Source organism: Odontesthes bonariensis, chromosome 8, assembly GCF_027942865.1.
Source record: "Odontesthes bonariensis isolate fOdoBon6 chromosome 8, fOdoBon6.hap1, whole genome shotgun sequence".
Taxonomy (NCBI): Eukaryota; Metazoa; Chordata; class Actinopteri; order Atheriniformes; family Atherinopsidae; genus Odontesthes; species Odontesthes bonariensis.
Window position 1 is genome coordinate 2,547,599 of NC_134513.1, and position 16,690 is coordinate 2,564,288.

Genomic DNA, 16,690 nt, shown 5'->3' on the forward strand with positions numbered 1-16,690 from the left:
TTTACAGCTGTGATGTCTGAATGTCTTTGTGACAGTTATTTAAGGAGACACGGCAGGCAAAAACAGGGATTTCATGCAGTGGTCAATGTGGTAAAATGTTTGATTTTGTTTAATCGCGGCAGTACGTTTCGCCCAAATTTACCAAAATGAATTCCCCTATTTAAATCTTTAAATGCCGTTTTCTCAAAATCAGTTTTTTGTATTTTTCCAGTATCAATATCTCAGTCTATGGAGCACCTACTAACACCAAACTTTCCAGTTATACATTAAGCAGTATTCTGAAGATATTTATAGAAGGATTTGTTGATAAATCATTCCTGACCTGATTTATGTGACATTATAATACAAAAATATGGTGAAAATTTATGGTTTTTTTAGGCTATGGACAGTATATTTTGATTTCCTAGGAAATGAAAGCAGAAATGCTGAAATCCCTCTGTAATTTTCTTTTCATTTTGTGTGTAAACAAAATAAAAAAAAGAATTTTGCACCTGGCTTTATCATATGTTCAGATCTTGCTTCCGGAAATATATGCAAATGTGCGCATATTTAATGAGAGAATGCCTCATTTGCATCATTAAACATACAAATTTGTAAAACTTGTAACACATTTTTTTTTCATACTTGTATAAGTAATCAACTGAGGGAGTTTCATGGTGATATCTATGATTTTAAAATATTCCCCTATTCACCTGTAGTGTCTCGCCTTAAACGCAATAAAAGCGGCTCAGCTCGACTTTTTATGACATTTGGAGGAGAAAGAAGCAGAGAAACGGTTTGGAAACGCGCCGCCTTCCTAAACTTCGGATGTTCTTTAACTCGCGTTTACTTTCCAAACTCTGGAATTAAACAGGGAGCGACGTGCACGCACTCTTTGGGGATTTCACCCAAAACTGTCGCTCTATTGTCATGACAATGCACGTGCGCGCAGTGTTGGGGTCAGTGGCATCTCCATAAGAAGAAAAAAAAAAAGCCCACTCCACCCTGGTGAAGGCGTCCCAGAGGGGGAACCCAGCAGGTTTATGGAAATAAGCCTCCAAGGAGGAGGAGGAGGAGGAGAGCGCGGAGCCATTTTGTGCTCATTTTAAACTCAGTGTGGGTCCGTGCAGCCGCCGCGCGCCCTGGACACGCACACACCATGGACACCACGCGACTTTTCCCACTTTAAAACCTCCACAATGAAGGATAGGAGCGGAGCGCGCTGCCGGCAGAGGCAGAGTTCATGAGTTTGGGCTGAAGTTTGAGCAGGAACACGAGCATGGAGGCGCGCGTGTGTTGGGTTCGGGTCTGCGTCCTGCTCGCCCTGCCGCTCGCGGGGTGTTTGGACCTGCACCTCTCTGCGGCTCTGCGGCCCGGCAGCCTGCTGGCCAACCTGTCGCTGGGCCCCGGATGGACGCACAGCATCGACGGGACTTTGTCTCCCACTTTTATTCAGAGCTTTCTCCGGGTGGAGCGGCGCGGCGGCGCGGTGCGCCTGGCCCGCAGAGTGAGCTGTGCGCGGAACCCGGCGCCCGTGCGTTTCAGAGCGGATTCCTCCGCGTCCGGAGACGTAGTCCTCACGCATTTTAACGTATTTGTTCACGGCCAGGACTGTTTTATTAAGTACAGGAGAAAGAAGGCGGCGGCGGAGCCGGACATCCACATTAAACACCTTTTAAAGCCGGAAGGGACTCCCTGCTTCCCCGCAGGTAAACTCCTGATGAATGTAACAGCACTTTTACCTGCGCACGCGCGGGACGCTGCCCTTTTGGACGCGCAATGTATTGGAAAAGACTTGGTTGCGCTGCTCAGACACGGGGATCTGTTCCTGCTCACTGACTTGTGCCTGAAGCCCGGAGGAACACCCGGGGTGACTTTACGCTGCGCGCTGCGCGGCTCCCGGAGCGGCAGGAGCGGCAGGAGCGGCAGCCTCTCTCTGCGGCTCAGTCTGACGCTTCCACAAGTGTTTGAGCAGCGTGGGTCAGAAGCCGGACACAGAAAGTCTGAGCAGCTGGTGCACAGGGGGAAGCGGCAGGCAAACGCGTCCCCACAGTTCCAGCTGCCCAACTATCAGGTGTCCGTGCCGGAGAACGAGCCCGCGGGCACCCGAGTCATCACCCTGAAAGCCACCGACCCGGATGATGGAGAGGCCGGCCGGCTGGAGTACAGCATGGAGGCTCTGTTCGACCGGAGGTCCGATGACTTCTTCGCCATCGACGCGCAGACGGGGAGCATCGCCACCGTCCAGGCGCTGGACAGAGAAGTCAAAGACACCCACGTGTTCAAAGTCACCGTGACGGACCACGGCGCGCCCAAAAGATCCGCCACGTCTTACCTGACCGTCACCGTGAGCGACACCAACGACCACACGCCGGTGTTCGAGCAGAACGAGTACCGCGTCAGCATCCGGGAGAACGTGGAGGTCGGCTTCGAGGTGATGACCATCCGCGCCACCGACGGCGACGCGCCCTCCAACGCCAACATGATCTACAAGATCGTCAACGAGGGCGAGATCGGCTCCGTGTTTGAGATCGACCCGCGGAACGGGCTGGTGAGGATCGGCGAGAAGCCCGACCGGGAGACCCGCGCCAGGTACAAGCTGACGGTGGAGGCCAACGACCAGGGCAAGGACCCGGGGCCCCGCACCGCCACCGCCACCGTCCACATCTCCGTGGAGGACGAAAACGACAACTACCCACAGTTCAGCGAGAAGAGGTACGTGGTGCAGATCCCCGAGAACGTCGCGGTCAACACGAAGGTGATCCAGGTGGAGGCCAGCGACAAGGACGAGGGGAACAACGCCAAGGTGCACTACAGCATCATCAGCGGGAACGTGAAGGGCCAGTTCTACATCCACTCCCCCACCGGCGTGATCGACGTCATCAACCCGCTGGACTACGAGATGATCCGAGAGTACAACCTGCGGATTAAGGCCCAGGACGGGGGCCGGCCGCCGTTGATAAACGGCACCGGCATGGTGGTGGTGCAGGTGGTGGACGTCAACGACAATGCGCCCATGTTCGTCAGCACGCCCTTCCAGGCCACTGTGCTGGAGAACGTGGCCATCGGTTACTCTGTGATCCACATCCAGGCCATAGACGGGGACTCGGGGGAGAACGCGCGGCTGGAGTACCGGCTGACCGACACCGTGCCCGGGTTCCCCTTCAGCATCAACAACAGCACCGGCTGGATCACCGTGGGCGAGGAGCTGGACCGGGAGACCACCGATTTCTACTCGTTCGGCGTGGAGGCCAGAGACCACGGCGTCCCGTCCATGTCCTCCGCCGCCAGCGTCAGCATCACGGTGCTGGACGTCAACGACAACGTGCCCACCTTCACGGAGAAGACGTACTCCCTGAAGATCAACGAGGACGCCGTGGTGGGCACCAGCGTGCTGACGGTGACGGCCGTGGACCGGGACGTCAACAGCGTGGTGACGTACCAGATCTCCAGCGGCAACACCCGGAACCGCTTCGCCATCACGAGCCAGAGCGGCGGCGGCCTCGTGACCCTGGCGCTGCCGCTGGACTACAAGCAGGAGCGCCAGTACGTGCTGACGGTCACCGCCAGCGACGGCACGCGCTACGACGCGGCGCAGGTGTTCATCAACGTGACGGACGCCAACACCCACCGGCCCGTCTTCCAGAGCTCCAACTACCAGACGACGCTCAGCGAGGAGAAGCCGGTGGGCCACACGGTGATGGTGATCAGCGCCACGGACGAGGACACGGGCGAGAACGCGCGCATCACCTACGTGATGGAGGACAATGTCCCCCAGTTTAAGATCGACCCGGACACGGGCGCCATCACCACGCAGATGGAGATCGACTATGAAGACCTGGCGTCCTACACCTTGGCCATCATCGCCCGGGACAACGGCATCCCCCAGAAGTCCGACACCACCTACGTGGAGATCATCATCATGGACGCCAACGACAACACGCCCCACTTCCTCAGGGACCTCTACCAGGGGTCTGTGTTTGAGGACGCCCCCGTCTACACCAGCGTGCTCCAGATCTCCGCCTCGGACCGGGACTCCGGGTCCAACGGCCGGGTCAGCTACACCTTCCAGGGTGGCGACGACGGAGAGGGGGACTTTCTGATCGAGCCCTACTCCGGCATCATCAGAACCGCTCGCAAGCTGGACCGCGAGAACGTTCCGGTCTACAACCTGAAGGCCTTCGCGGTGGACAGGGGGGTCCCCCCTCTGAAGGCGGCCGTTTCCGTGCAGGTCCTGGTCCAGGACATCAACGACAACGCGCCGGTCTTTGAGAGGGACGAGCTGTTCATTGACGTGGAGGAGAATAGCCCGGTGGGCTCCGTGGTGGCCCACATCACCGCCACCGACCCGGACGAGGGCACCAACGCTCAGATCATGTACCAGATCGTGGAGGGGAATATCCCGGAGGTTTTCCAGCTGGACATCTTCAACGGCGAGCTCACCGCGCTCACGGACCTGGATTACGAGGCCAGGACCGAGTACGTCATCGTGGTCCAGGCCACGTCGGCGCCGTTGGTGAGCCGGGCCACCGTGCACATCCGCCTGGTGGACATGAACGACAACGAACCGGTCCTGCAGAACTTTGAGATCATCTTCAACAACTACGTCACCAACAAGTCGAACAGCTTCCCGTCAGGAATAATAGGAAAGGTGCCGGCCCACGACCCGGACGTGTCGGATAGGCTGCGGTACAAGTTCGAGTCCGGGAACGAACTCCGTTTGCTGCTGCTGAACGAGGAGACGGGGGACCTGAGGCTGAGCAGGGACCTGGACAACGACCGGCCCCTGGAGGCTCCCATGACCATCTCCGTCTCAGGTGAGCCACCTTCAGCTTCCTGGCATGTGTGGGTGTGATCCAGGTGGATGTTTGGGTGGATGTTTGGGTGGTTGCAGAGGCAGGTTTCAGCTGAGTTAAGTGTTTGCTGCAGGCTGTGTGCAGGATCCGGTTGGACCGCTTCTGGGTGATAAATGTATTGTGTGCAAGTGGTTGGTTTGGGTAATAAAAAGGTGCTATTAGCAGGGCACCCTCAGAACTGGGCCGCCTTGTTGTTGCACTCATGTGAACGGAAGAAACACTCGAATACAACCAGCTCAGGCTCAGTTATTTCCTGTCCCCAGTTTGTGGCCTTCTGTAGCTGAACTGCCAGATGTTTCCCAGTTTCCCACCAGTGGACTTTCTCCCACTGGTTCCCTTGGTTACGGCTGAGTTGGAGCTGTATCTTTGGTTCTGTTGTGCAGCCAGATGTTTCCCAGTATCCCACCAGTGGACTTTCTCCCACTGGTTCCCTTGGTTACGGCTGAGTTGGAGCTGTATCTTTGGTTCTGTTGTGCAGCCAGATGTTTCCCAGTATCCCACCAGTGGACTTTCTCCCACTGGTTCCCTAGGTTACGGCTGAGTTGGAGCTGTATCTTTGGTTCTGTTGTGCAGCCAGATGTTTCCCAGTATCCCACCAGTGGACTTTCTCCCACTGGTTCCCTTGGTTACGGCTGAGTTGGAGCTGTATCTTTGGTTCTGTTGTGCAGCCAGATGTTTCCCAGTATCCCACCAGTGGACTTTCTCCCACTGGTTCCCTTGGTTACGGCTGAGTTGGAGCTGTATCTTTGGTTCTGTTGTGCAGCCAGATGTTTCCCAGTATCCCACCAGTGGACTTTCTCCCACTGGTTCCCTAGGTTACGGCTGAGCTGTATCTTTGCTTCTTTTGTGCAGCCAGATGAAAAGAATCTGTTTTTCTCCAGCTAAGACCGAAGCAGACTTTGTTCTTTAAAGTTAAAGATTAGTCGGGTTCAAACACTTTCTTACTTCAACCTGCAGGATAACGGCGACTCCAGGCCGGCGTGCACGCTCACCGTGCACTTTTAAAATGACTCAGGGCGATAAATCAAACACCCAGCAGAGTAACTTCCCTCTCACCTGTTGAAAGCTGGTTTGTTCAGTTTCCTCTGGCTTTCTTTCTGATTTTCTCAGCTTAAGCTCTAAAAACACAGTCAGATCTGTGTTATGATGCCAGCATATGAGGAAACCAGCATTTATAGTACTTTTTTTTTTTTTCACCATACAATCCTTGAGTCTTGAGGCCTTCCCTCCAGGTCCTGACGCCACTTTTTCTGAATTAGCCGCAGAAAAAGGCCTTTTTCTGAGCGCTTTATGGCGGTCGTGGCTGAGGAGGCCCCCACTAAAGAGGTTATGGGCCCTCAGTGAGGTCTGACAGGTTTTTGTGTATCCTTGACAACCGTGACCCGACGTTGGTCCCAGCGGGGCCGGGTTCAGCCTCTTGAATCCCAGGTTGATTCACCGGATGCGTTCGATCGCACTCAGAACAGCAGATCCAGCCCCTCCCCTTTTTTTCCAGGGTTCACCCTGATGTCAAGTGTTTGGTAACCGTTACCTGGTGTCCCGACCTCTTGACCTCTTGACCCCGGGCTCCAGGGAGAGGAAGGACCGAGGGGATCGGCAGCAATCAGCTCCTTAACAAGCGCCCAGAGACGGGACGCTGATTGTGTCTGAAAGGCTCATGAATTCAGTCCCCTCTGGCGACCCCGCTCGAGTATTTTGTCTTTTTCGTGTGGTTATTGTTCTGACCTTTCCTCTCTCGCTGTCTGCTGCAGACTGAGTTTCAGCTTCTTTTAAAGGCACAGTCTGCCATCAGAATCTCTCTTCACTGGAAAAAAAATCTAAATTACCAAGTATATTTGTCTCATTGAGTATCTCATTACACTTAATATAAGACACAACTGCCTAACAAGCACCATTTCAGCCAGATATAGGGACTTGTTTTAATACAATACATCTGGAATATCTTGTTAAATGAAAAAGTCTTGAAAACATCTTGTTTTGAGTCATATATCACATGAAACAAGCTTTTTTTTTTCATTTGAAGAGGTTTTTAAGCTAATTTCAAGATCACTTTTATCTCAAAAGTCCTAAATATCACATTTTATTTCAAGAAATCTGGACAAGCCGATTTTCACTAGTTCCATTGGCAGATTTTTTTGCTTATTTCAAGCAAAAACGTCTTTAATTTGTTGTTTTTCTTACTTATTTTTGGAGGGGCATTTTTTCCAGTGGTCCACTCGCTCGGTTAGCAGAACAAACGTACATTGATTGTTGAATTAAAATGAGCATTGATTTGTTCCTGCAGCATCTGTCACCAGATTTTATTCTCCTTTAAACAAGAAACGGTGCATGTTTTCTTCCCTTGAACAGAAGGCCTGAGTGAGACGGCCCTGATAACTCCACTTGTTTAACACTCTGGTAGCCACAACACTGCTCCATCTGTGCTTGTGTGTCAGGTTCAGTAGCTGAAGGCCGTGTGGAGGAGCTCTTATCTGCGCTTGTTAAGTTTCACTTAAAACCTTTGAGGTGGAACAGGAGCATCTGTCATATATTTTATATATTTATTTCACTACAAACATGGATGTAAAAACACAGCCTGACCCTCTCAGACGAGCTTTCTGTCCTTTCTTTAAGGAGTCTTCAGGAATCCCTTGAGTTAGGAGCCTTTTTCCTGCCTGAATGGTTCATAGCTCAGAGTTAAGTGGCTTAATGAAGAAAAAACTGGACTGAAAATGAGGAAAAAAGCAGAAAATGTCCAAAGAAAAACATTGAAAAACCTTCAGAAAGTGTTGAAACTATTGCTGAAGATCACTTAAGCTGCTTGGATGCAAAATATAAAGAAATAAGAGGCGTCTCATGACCAAAATGCTTCAAAAACCACATAAAATACTTAATATGGCTGTCACAATCATACACATGTAGTTGGAAATTAATTGTTATACAAGAAATTATAATTAAATGTCTGTTTCTGTTCATTTTAGGCCACTATTTGAGTAAATTAATGTAAAAATAATTTTTTGTTGCTCGTCTGACTCCAAATCTGAGGGAATTTTATTCCTGTTTCCTGATATAAAGTCCTGTTTTTCACTTTCACTGGAGGAGAATGTGTGACAGGCTGCTGGGAACAAAGTGCCTAAAGATCCAGTTTAAAACGGCTTCTTTGCTAAGTTGGACACAACTCTGGTTCATCCCTTTAGTTAGGAGCCTTTTTCCTGCCTGAATGGTTCATAGCTCAGAGTTAAGTGGTTTAATGAAGAAAAAACTGGACTGAAAATGAGTGAGAAGGCAGAAAAACTCTGAAAGAACACTTTAAAGGTTGAAGAAAGTCTGGCTGGATCAGGGATTTCTGCTCTTAGATCTTCAGATTTTCTGTTCTTTAATCTTAACTGTGATCAGTGTACATAACAAATGTTTCCCATTAAGTTGGAACTTTAAATGCTTAAATATAAGTTTAGCTGAACGACCTTTTGACCTCGGGAGGAATCTAAGAACCAGTTTCTGTCCATGTGAGACCTGAAGAGGAATGAAGTTTCCTGATAAAGCACCACCTGATGCGCTCTCTAACGGCTCCAGCTACTGTTGAAACGTGCACACAGACGTGCACACACACGTGCACGCCCAGCTGCAGGTGGAGCTCCATTCAGCTGCAGCCTGGCAGATTGTTGCTGAAACGATTGGGGATGATTGATGCTAAATGAGCTCTGCTCTCGTTGCCTTCCATGAGTGAGACGGCATGACGCTACATGCCCTCCGCTGCCCCTCCTGCATGTGCCTCCCCCTCTTTCTGCCCCACGGGGCTTTTCCCTCAGCTTCCCTGCTTTGGGTTCGGCCCTTAATCCCGTTGTAGGAGCTGCACAGCTCAGCTTTTTTACATTTCTGCTCCCGTCCGCCTCCACCAAGACTCCACATCAAATATCTCATTACACTTAATATGAGACACAACTGCCTAACAAGCACCATTTCAGCCAGATGTAGGGACTTGTTTTAGTACAATACATCTGGAATATCTTGTTAAATGAAAAAGTCTTGAAAACAAATTGTTTTGAGTCATATTTCACATGAAACAAGCTTTTTTTTTACATTTGAAGAGGTTTTTAAGCTAATTTCAAGATCACTTTTATCTCAAAAGTCCTAAATATCACATTTTATTTCAAGAAATCTGGACAAGCCGATTTTCACTAGTTCCATTGGCAGATTTTTTTGCTTATTTCAAGCAAAAACGTCTCGTATTTGTTGTTTTTTTACTTATTTTTGGAGGGACATTTTTTCCAGCGGTCCACTCGCTCGGTTAGCAGAACAAACGTCCATTGATTGTTGAATTAAAATGAGCATTGATTTGTTCCTGCAGCATCTGTCACCAGATTTTATTCTCCTTAAAACAAGAAACGGTGCATGTTTTATTCCCTTGAACAGAAGGCCCTGAATCCCGTTGCAGGAGTTGCACAGCTCAGCTTTTTTACATTTCTTCTCCACCTTCCTCTCGTGTGCATAATTAGATTTTTACTGTGAAACAGGAGTTCAGCTTCGAGCTTATTTTAAATTCAAGCCGAGGGAAAACACAATTAACTAATGTGCTGGCTGGGCTGGGAAAGATTCCCCCGAGTGCCACAGCTTTCTGCTCCCTCCGGACAGACCAGTGGATTTTTCTCTTTCTAATAAGGCTCGTTCATGTCATGCAAACACTGTTTGGATTCTGGAAGCTTCAGTCTGTGATTAGCATCGATAAAAGAGGTTATAATCACAGGATAAATGCCTTTCTGTGGTCGGGATTCAGCTTAAAAAGTTATAAACTGAAAACCTTCCGACTCAGCGGGGTCACATGGCACTGAAAGGATCGGATTATTGGCTAAATCACAATCAGACTGAGTTATTAAGTGCATGTAGACACCTTAATCTGACTAAGAACTGGATCGGATGGGATTCAGACCCCGAGATAACTGGGCTGAAAGTCACTCTAAACCTGCTTGTAGACGCTGAAGCTCGTGGTGAATCAGACTTTGCGTTCTGCGCATGCTCCAGATGTTTTCCCGGGGTCGTGACCCGGAAGTCAAAGGAGACGATATTCCTGTTGTTGTCGCCGTCAGAAAGAAACAAACAACGCGATGGAGAATGCTCCGTTGGGCATCGAGTTTGTGCAACAAGCAGCTCATCACAGAGCAAATGTAGAGGGACGTAGCTTCATCTGGCTCTGCGTTCTCCATCTTTCTCCAATGCCTGAGTTTGTTGTTGTTGTTGGTGGTGAAGAGGTCAACAGGAAGTGGCTCTATTAGCAACAGCTGGAATGGGTACAGCGCCACCTATCATACCGGGGTATGACACGCTTTGTGCCTCTGATCCCATTCATTCACCGCCACATATCCAAGGAGAATTACCCATTAATAACTCTGTCTGACTGTAATTTATCCAATAATCTGATCCTTTCAGATAGGGATGGGAATTGATAAGATTTTTACGATTCCAATTCCATTTTCGATTCTGCTTAACGATTCGGTTCTTTGTCGGTTCCCTTATCGATTCTCATTTGGAGAAAAAGGACAACAAACCGGTCGATTAGCATCAACTTTGTTTAGTTTAGAAGTAACACGAGTCATGAGCTCACAAACCCAACAACGGTGAGGTCCACATTGGTCTATCCTGGCCTGGGTAATTGAACTCTTCCTGCTCTGGTGAAAGGAGAAGCTGGAGGTAGAGGTGAACTGGGGGTAGTACCACCAGCCTCTGGCTCTGAGCCAGTCAGGCTCTGCCTCTCATGATTTCATCTAAATGTAATGCCTGAGAAGGCATTCATTTAACCTTAACCGTTACTAACAGCAGCTTTTACAATCAGGCAAATGGTGCTAACATGATAGGCAGTGTTTGTTAGTTAGTTACCTGCAGTGTTAGCCGAGGACATGCTAACGTTGCTAACGTTGCTGGGTTCAGATTCACCAACGTTAATCATTCATTCATAGTTATTGCATGTTGGTAGTATTTCCTCCCTTTGGTGAAATATTCACTTTGCAAGTTGCCCTGTTGTCGTCTTTTTTAGGGATGTGTAACCCAACTTTCGAGCGTTTGTAGCGCTTGGGCGCCATGTTTACTGTTGGCTGCTGGCTGCGCTGGACTCGCCACGCAACGCTGCGTGGTGACGTCATTCGCGCCCACTGGAATCGATAAAAGGGAATCGTTTGCAAAATGGCCAAAACGATTCCAAGGAATTGAAACACTGGGAACCGGTTCTCAATAAGAACCGGTTTTCGATTCCTATCCCTACTTTCAGTGCCATGTGACCCCACTGAGTGTGTTGTTGACATTGTGCTGCATTCACTGCGCCTTGGAAAGTCAAACTTCTCATCAGGATGGAGTTCTGAGAGGGAAGAGGAACTGCTGCCTTAAACCAAAGCAGAGAAACATCGTGCCAAACTTCCAGGAACCAATGAGACAAAGCTCTGATGACTGTGGCCATGTTGGCACAGAAGGGGACGAACCTCAGCTGTGTGGATGGTGACCTTTGACCCTTCATATTAATAACTGTGATCTCTGCTGGGAAACCTTTCTCACTCCCGTCTCCATCTTTCCTCTCCGTCTTTTTCTCCTTTTGTCTCCTGCCGCCTGGTTTCTGAGGCTAAATCTGTCCGGAGAGCTCAGAAACACTTATTAAGTTACACCCAACACTTCTCCGGTCGTTGCTTTTTGTCCGTTAGTTTGTGTTTGGCCTAAAAAGCCGAATTCACTGCACAGCGTGGTCTTTAATTATTTAAATGGAGGTGATAAAATCAGGATTTTAGCCTGGAAATGAGTCGGCGTGCCTTTAAAGGACGCATTCAGCCGCATGACAAAGGAAATAAAAGCAGCTTTATGGGGATGACGGCCGGACTGATCTGTGCACAAACTGCTGCTTTTACTATAAAAAGCATAAAGTGTAAGTTGGGCTTTTACACATCTGCATTATCTGTTGCTCTGCTTTGGTGGGATGAACGTGTTGATACGTATTCCTGAAGTCTCGGTTTGAGTTGGACGGACAAAGTCCACGTTAAAAACATTATTTTTTAACTTTTGCACGATTCTTTCAGCTACTTAACTTCCTTATATTAAGTGTTCTGTTTAAATACCAGAAAAGACGACGGAAAAATTAGAGTTTTTGCCTTTCAGATCCCGATAAAAGTGTTATTTTTGCTGCTTTTGGCGTTTAATTCTGACTGAAATCTGATTTCATGACGGCCGGAGTTCATATTCATTGGAAATGTGAGATGGTGGACACACTTCTCCCAGTTTTCAAACGATTTAAGCACATTTTTAGCTGCTTGGTGACGCTTTTGTGCTCCAAATGTTAGATAAAGTTAAAATAAAAGTTAAAATAGAACTACCGTAAATATCTTTGGTCTCTCTGTTTATTTGCTCAGTGAGTGAGAAGGGACTCTTAATCTCTCATATTGGCTCTGTGCTTTAACACGTGTCCGTATTTATGTGTGTGTTTGCTCTGCAAAGTGAGCATGAGGGTGTCTGCGGGCTGCAGCCTGGAGTTTGAAGTGTAAACACCAGGGATGGAGACCGCTCACCGTTTGACTCCACTGATGTCTGAGCGCTCAATTACAGGCCGGAGCGAGGCGGGACGTCTCAGGGCCTGAGACTACGTGGGAAGCAAGGGGCTCCCAGGGTTCTAAAGCTAACCCTGACCTTTAGTTTGTCCTTAAATGTGACAAGAAAGGCAAGGCAATTTTATTTATAGAGCACAATTCGTACACAAGGCAATTCAAAGTGCTTCACAGCTACATAAAATCACAAGAAAGCAATAAAATCATAAAAAAAAAAAAATTAAAGAATTAAAAAATAAATAAATAAAATAAAATAATAATAATAATAATAAAAATTAAAAACAATTTAAAAACCCATTAAAAATAATCATTAATTAATTAATTAAAAAGTGAAGAGTGCAGATAAAATACTTTCAGGTGTCATACGCACAGCTAAACAGAACTGTTTTCAGCCTGGATTTAAACATTGTCATTGTCTTCTTTCCCAATTTGGGAAATTATTGTGTTGCAGCAGCGTACAGTATGAAAGAAATGTAAACAATTAAAGGAAAAACAAGCAAATAGAATAGAATAAAAGTAGAGAATAAACATCAGCTATAAACAAATCTACAGTATGAAGAGTAGGGTAAATAATAATAATAATAATAATAATAATAATAATAATAATAATAATAATAATAATAATAAACATCAGTAAACTAAATAAAAACAGATTTGTACATTTAACAATAAAGGTAAAAATAAATTTTATTGAGCAGACTGAACCAATAAGAAATATGGGGTATATGGATAAAATATGGGGTATATGGATAATTTACATTATATTGTACTATGATGTTATTAGTGCAAAATCAGCAGTTGTGCAGCTTGTCATTGTTATTGTGACTTTAGTGACTTTAAATGTGATTTTCTGTTCAGAGAAGCAGATTTTCTGCCATATCTGCCCCTCGGTGTTTGGTCTCCAGCAGGAAAGCTGGTTTCTGTCTCTGGCTGCAGAGTGCTGCGCCTTCCCATCATGCACCAGTGTTTGCTCTGGAGTTTTCAAAGAGGGGCTGTTTGTTTGCAAACACCTCTGGGTGGAGGGGGGGGGCTTTGTTATTCCGAGCGGTGCTGCTCTGGCTGATGTTTCTGAGTTTCAGGGTGTAGTTGTTGGTCCAATCACATCCTCCCCGTCACCAACACGCATTATCTGGTGTTTACATGCAGCGGGACAGCGATGGGGGGGGGCGTCCCTGATTGTAAGCGGACACACCTCCCGGTCTCTCCTCCCTTTTCTTCCCCTCTCACTCAGACGACACAATGCTCGTCTTTGTGCCTCTCACCGGGGGGCGAGGGCAGCTTCGCAGCTCGCCAACGGCTCACGAGTGTGACATTACATGCGTCACAATGTGCGGTGACCAGCTGCTGGAATGTTAAGTGGTGGTGATGGGTGGGGTGGGGGGGTCCTGGGTATATATACAGTATGCAGGCAGGCAGTTTTCAGCCTGCAGGGCTTCTTGCTCGGTTACTAATTGCGGCTCATGTGTCATTTTTGTGGGATGTGTTTGGGATGCCTGTTGCAACCTGCATGGGAATCAGAGAGGGAACTCGTAATGGTGTGATCACCAAAGCCACACTGGAAAAAATCTAAACCTTACCAAGTATATTTGTCTCATTGAGTATCTCATTACACTTAATATCAGACACAACTGCCTAACAAGCACCATTTCAGCCAGATATAGGGACTTGTTTTAATACAATACATCTGGAATATCTTGTTAAGTGAAAAAGTCTTGAAAACTAATTGTTTTGAGTCATATTTCATATGAAAAAAGCTTTTTTTTTCATTTGAAGATTTTAAGCTAATTTCAAGATCACTTTTAACTCAAAAGTCCCAAATATCACATTTTATTTCAAGAAATCTGGACAAGCCGATTTTCACTAGTTCCATTGGCAGATTTTTTTTACTTATTTCAAGCAAAAACGTCTTTTATTTGTTGTTTTTTTACTTATTTTTGGAGGGGCATTTTTTTCCAGTGCAGCGCCTTTCTGCAAACAGAAATTCTGCCTTTTGGCTTTGGTTCGTTCAGTTCCAGTCTATAGCCCCTTTCACACTGCCAAATAACCCGCGTTTAATTCGCGAATTTAGCGTGTCCGCTGTTGTGTTCACACTGCCGACCCGGGCTGCCGTGTCAACTCGACTCGCCTTTCGACCCGCGTCGGACCCTAGTCTTTTTGCCGAGCCGAGTTTGATGTGAACGCAATCGACGCGGGTCGGACGTGGGCGTGACGTGAGGAGTTTAAAAGACAGAATGGACAGCTGATTCAGAACAACAGCGACAGGTGAGGACAAGTTTCACTCTGTTTTAGCCTACATCAAGTTGGAGACATTTTTTAATATGGCCAACTGGGGAGACAAGTAGGTCCGCGAGCTCCTCAGCCTCCGAGCAGAGGACGTTATTTACCGCCACATTTCGGGGACGGTGAAAGATGGACCTCTGCTGGAAGAGCTGGCGAGAAAGATGGGAGAGCGCGGTTTCCCACGCACCGTAAAGTAACATCTCCATGAACTGGATTGCAAAAATGAGTTCTCAAGGTGTCCCGCCATCGTTTGTTTGAAAAATTTGATGCAGACAGGTGTATTTAACCCTACCTGTTTCGTGTGACGCTCTGCCACTAGGCAACGCCCCCTGAACTCGGCTTCAGGCGACACGGGTCACCCTGACACGCCAAGCGTTCACATTGCTCGACGCGGGTCGAAGGTGCAATTTCGACCCGCTAAGATAGCGGGTCGCAGTGTGAAAGGGGCTAGTGACTCTGAGGCTGCCGTCCCAACAGATCGCTCACTTCTCTACAGACTTATAGAAGATGTAACATGGAAGGACCCAAACATCCAGTTCAGTCTGTTATCCATCTGTTATCCAGGGGAACACCCAAAGTATCTGTTGTACCTCCATCGTCTTCACCTCTTATCTCAGGACAGAAATAGTCTGATTGTCTGATTCCTGCTTCTCTTACCATCCTTGTTCATCTCCCTCGTCTTATCTGCATTTAAAACCAGACGATTGGTTCCACAAAGTGGTCGACCAGTTCCCTGAACTCCGCCTCTCGTCCATCACTGATGCAGCCGACAGCTGCTCAGTCATCTGAGCTTTTTCTGGAGATTACAGGACTCTGAGATGCACAGAGGGAAGATGGCGCCCTGTGCTGCGGACCACCTGAGGCCTTGTCAGGTCGTCTGTAATCGGGAAGATGTAGAGGCATCAGCCTGTATTTTCTTGAGTTTGTCACATGACGGTGCAGGTAGTTGTGTGTATTTAAAGCACTGGATGAATCCCACATGCCTTGTAAGTTGGGCCTGATGCGCTTTCTTTGCGTTTTGATATCCTGTGTGAAGGTACAGAGGCAGCACGGAGGTTTTAAGTTGGTCCGCCTCCAAACTGGCACGGGAGGTATGAACAGGTGCCAAACAGCCAGTGGGTTTTATTATGGGTCTGACGTGGGTGAATTACCAAAGAGGAACAGCTGCAGGTCAACCAGGATGTCTTTTCTTTGTCGTTTAGCCACAATCGATCTGTGAAAAGATCTCAAAGAACGTGATCCTCACGGTGCTGTACTCTGTCCGATGGCATCTTCAGCTCCAGCCTTAAGGACAATAAACTGTCGTAGGTCCTGAAAAGTGTTCATTCACCTGCTGAGATACCTCCTGACTTAGGCTGTGTTCGAAACCGCATACTGCATACTACATACTACATACTACATACTGCATACTTCCATACTGCATACTCATCGATCAGACAGTATGCAGAGCGTTTACCCACAATGCATTTCACTCCTGCCCGAGCCGAAATCAGCCGGCCTGAAGCTGATTTCCCTTAAGCTCTAAACTCTGTAAACTTTAGCAACATTTGAAACATTTTCAGGTGAGAAAGTAGTCGTTTAGATCCCCAACGTGTTGAAAACCTGACAAAATACCGGCTATTTACAATTTTGTTCCCACGAATTCGGCGCTACTAAAGCTAGCCGCAGTGAGCAACGCACTTCCTGTTATTTTCACAAAGTAAAATACCTGTTGCCTTTTATCATAGGGAAAGCCATTACCATACAATTGGTGCTTTTGTTTTGAAAACAGGAAGTGAACCTACCCTCGTTGTAGCTAGCTTGAAACTGCCGTTTTGACAGGAAATGACGATCGGCGACGTCACGTTACGTTGCATCTTGGGTAGTTTGAGTATGAGTAGTAACCTCATGATGCATACCCAACATTTAGGAGAATCTAGTATGCATCCGGGAACTTCTCGCTTACTCAAACTCGCATACTAACTCAAAAAGTTAGTATGAGTAGTAGGAGAAGTATGCGGTGTTGAACACAGCCTTAGACTA

General features: G+C 47.6%; 1 protein-coding gene across 5 annotated transcripts in view; it reads left to right on the forward strand.

The window, feature by feature from the left end:
* The first annotated feature begins 963 nt into the window (after positions 1-963).
* Positions 964-16,690, forward strand: part of celsr1a (cadherin EGF LAG seven-pass G-type receptor 1a) — a 149,348-nt gene continuing 133,621 nt past the window's right edge. For all 5 annotated transcript variants that reach the window (XM_075471306.1, XM_075471305.1, XM_075471308.1 and 2 more), the window contains exon 1: positions 964-4,796. In XM_075471306.1, coding sequence (XP_075327421.1) covers positions 1,259-4,796 — 3,538 coding nt within the window. In that variant the 5' untranslated portion in view covers positions 964-1,258. The remainder of the gene's footprint in view (positions 4,797-16,690) is intronic.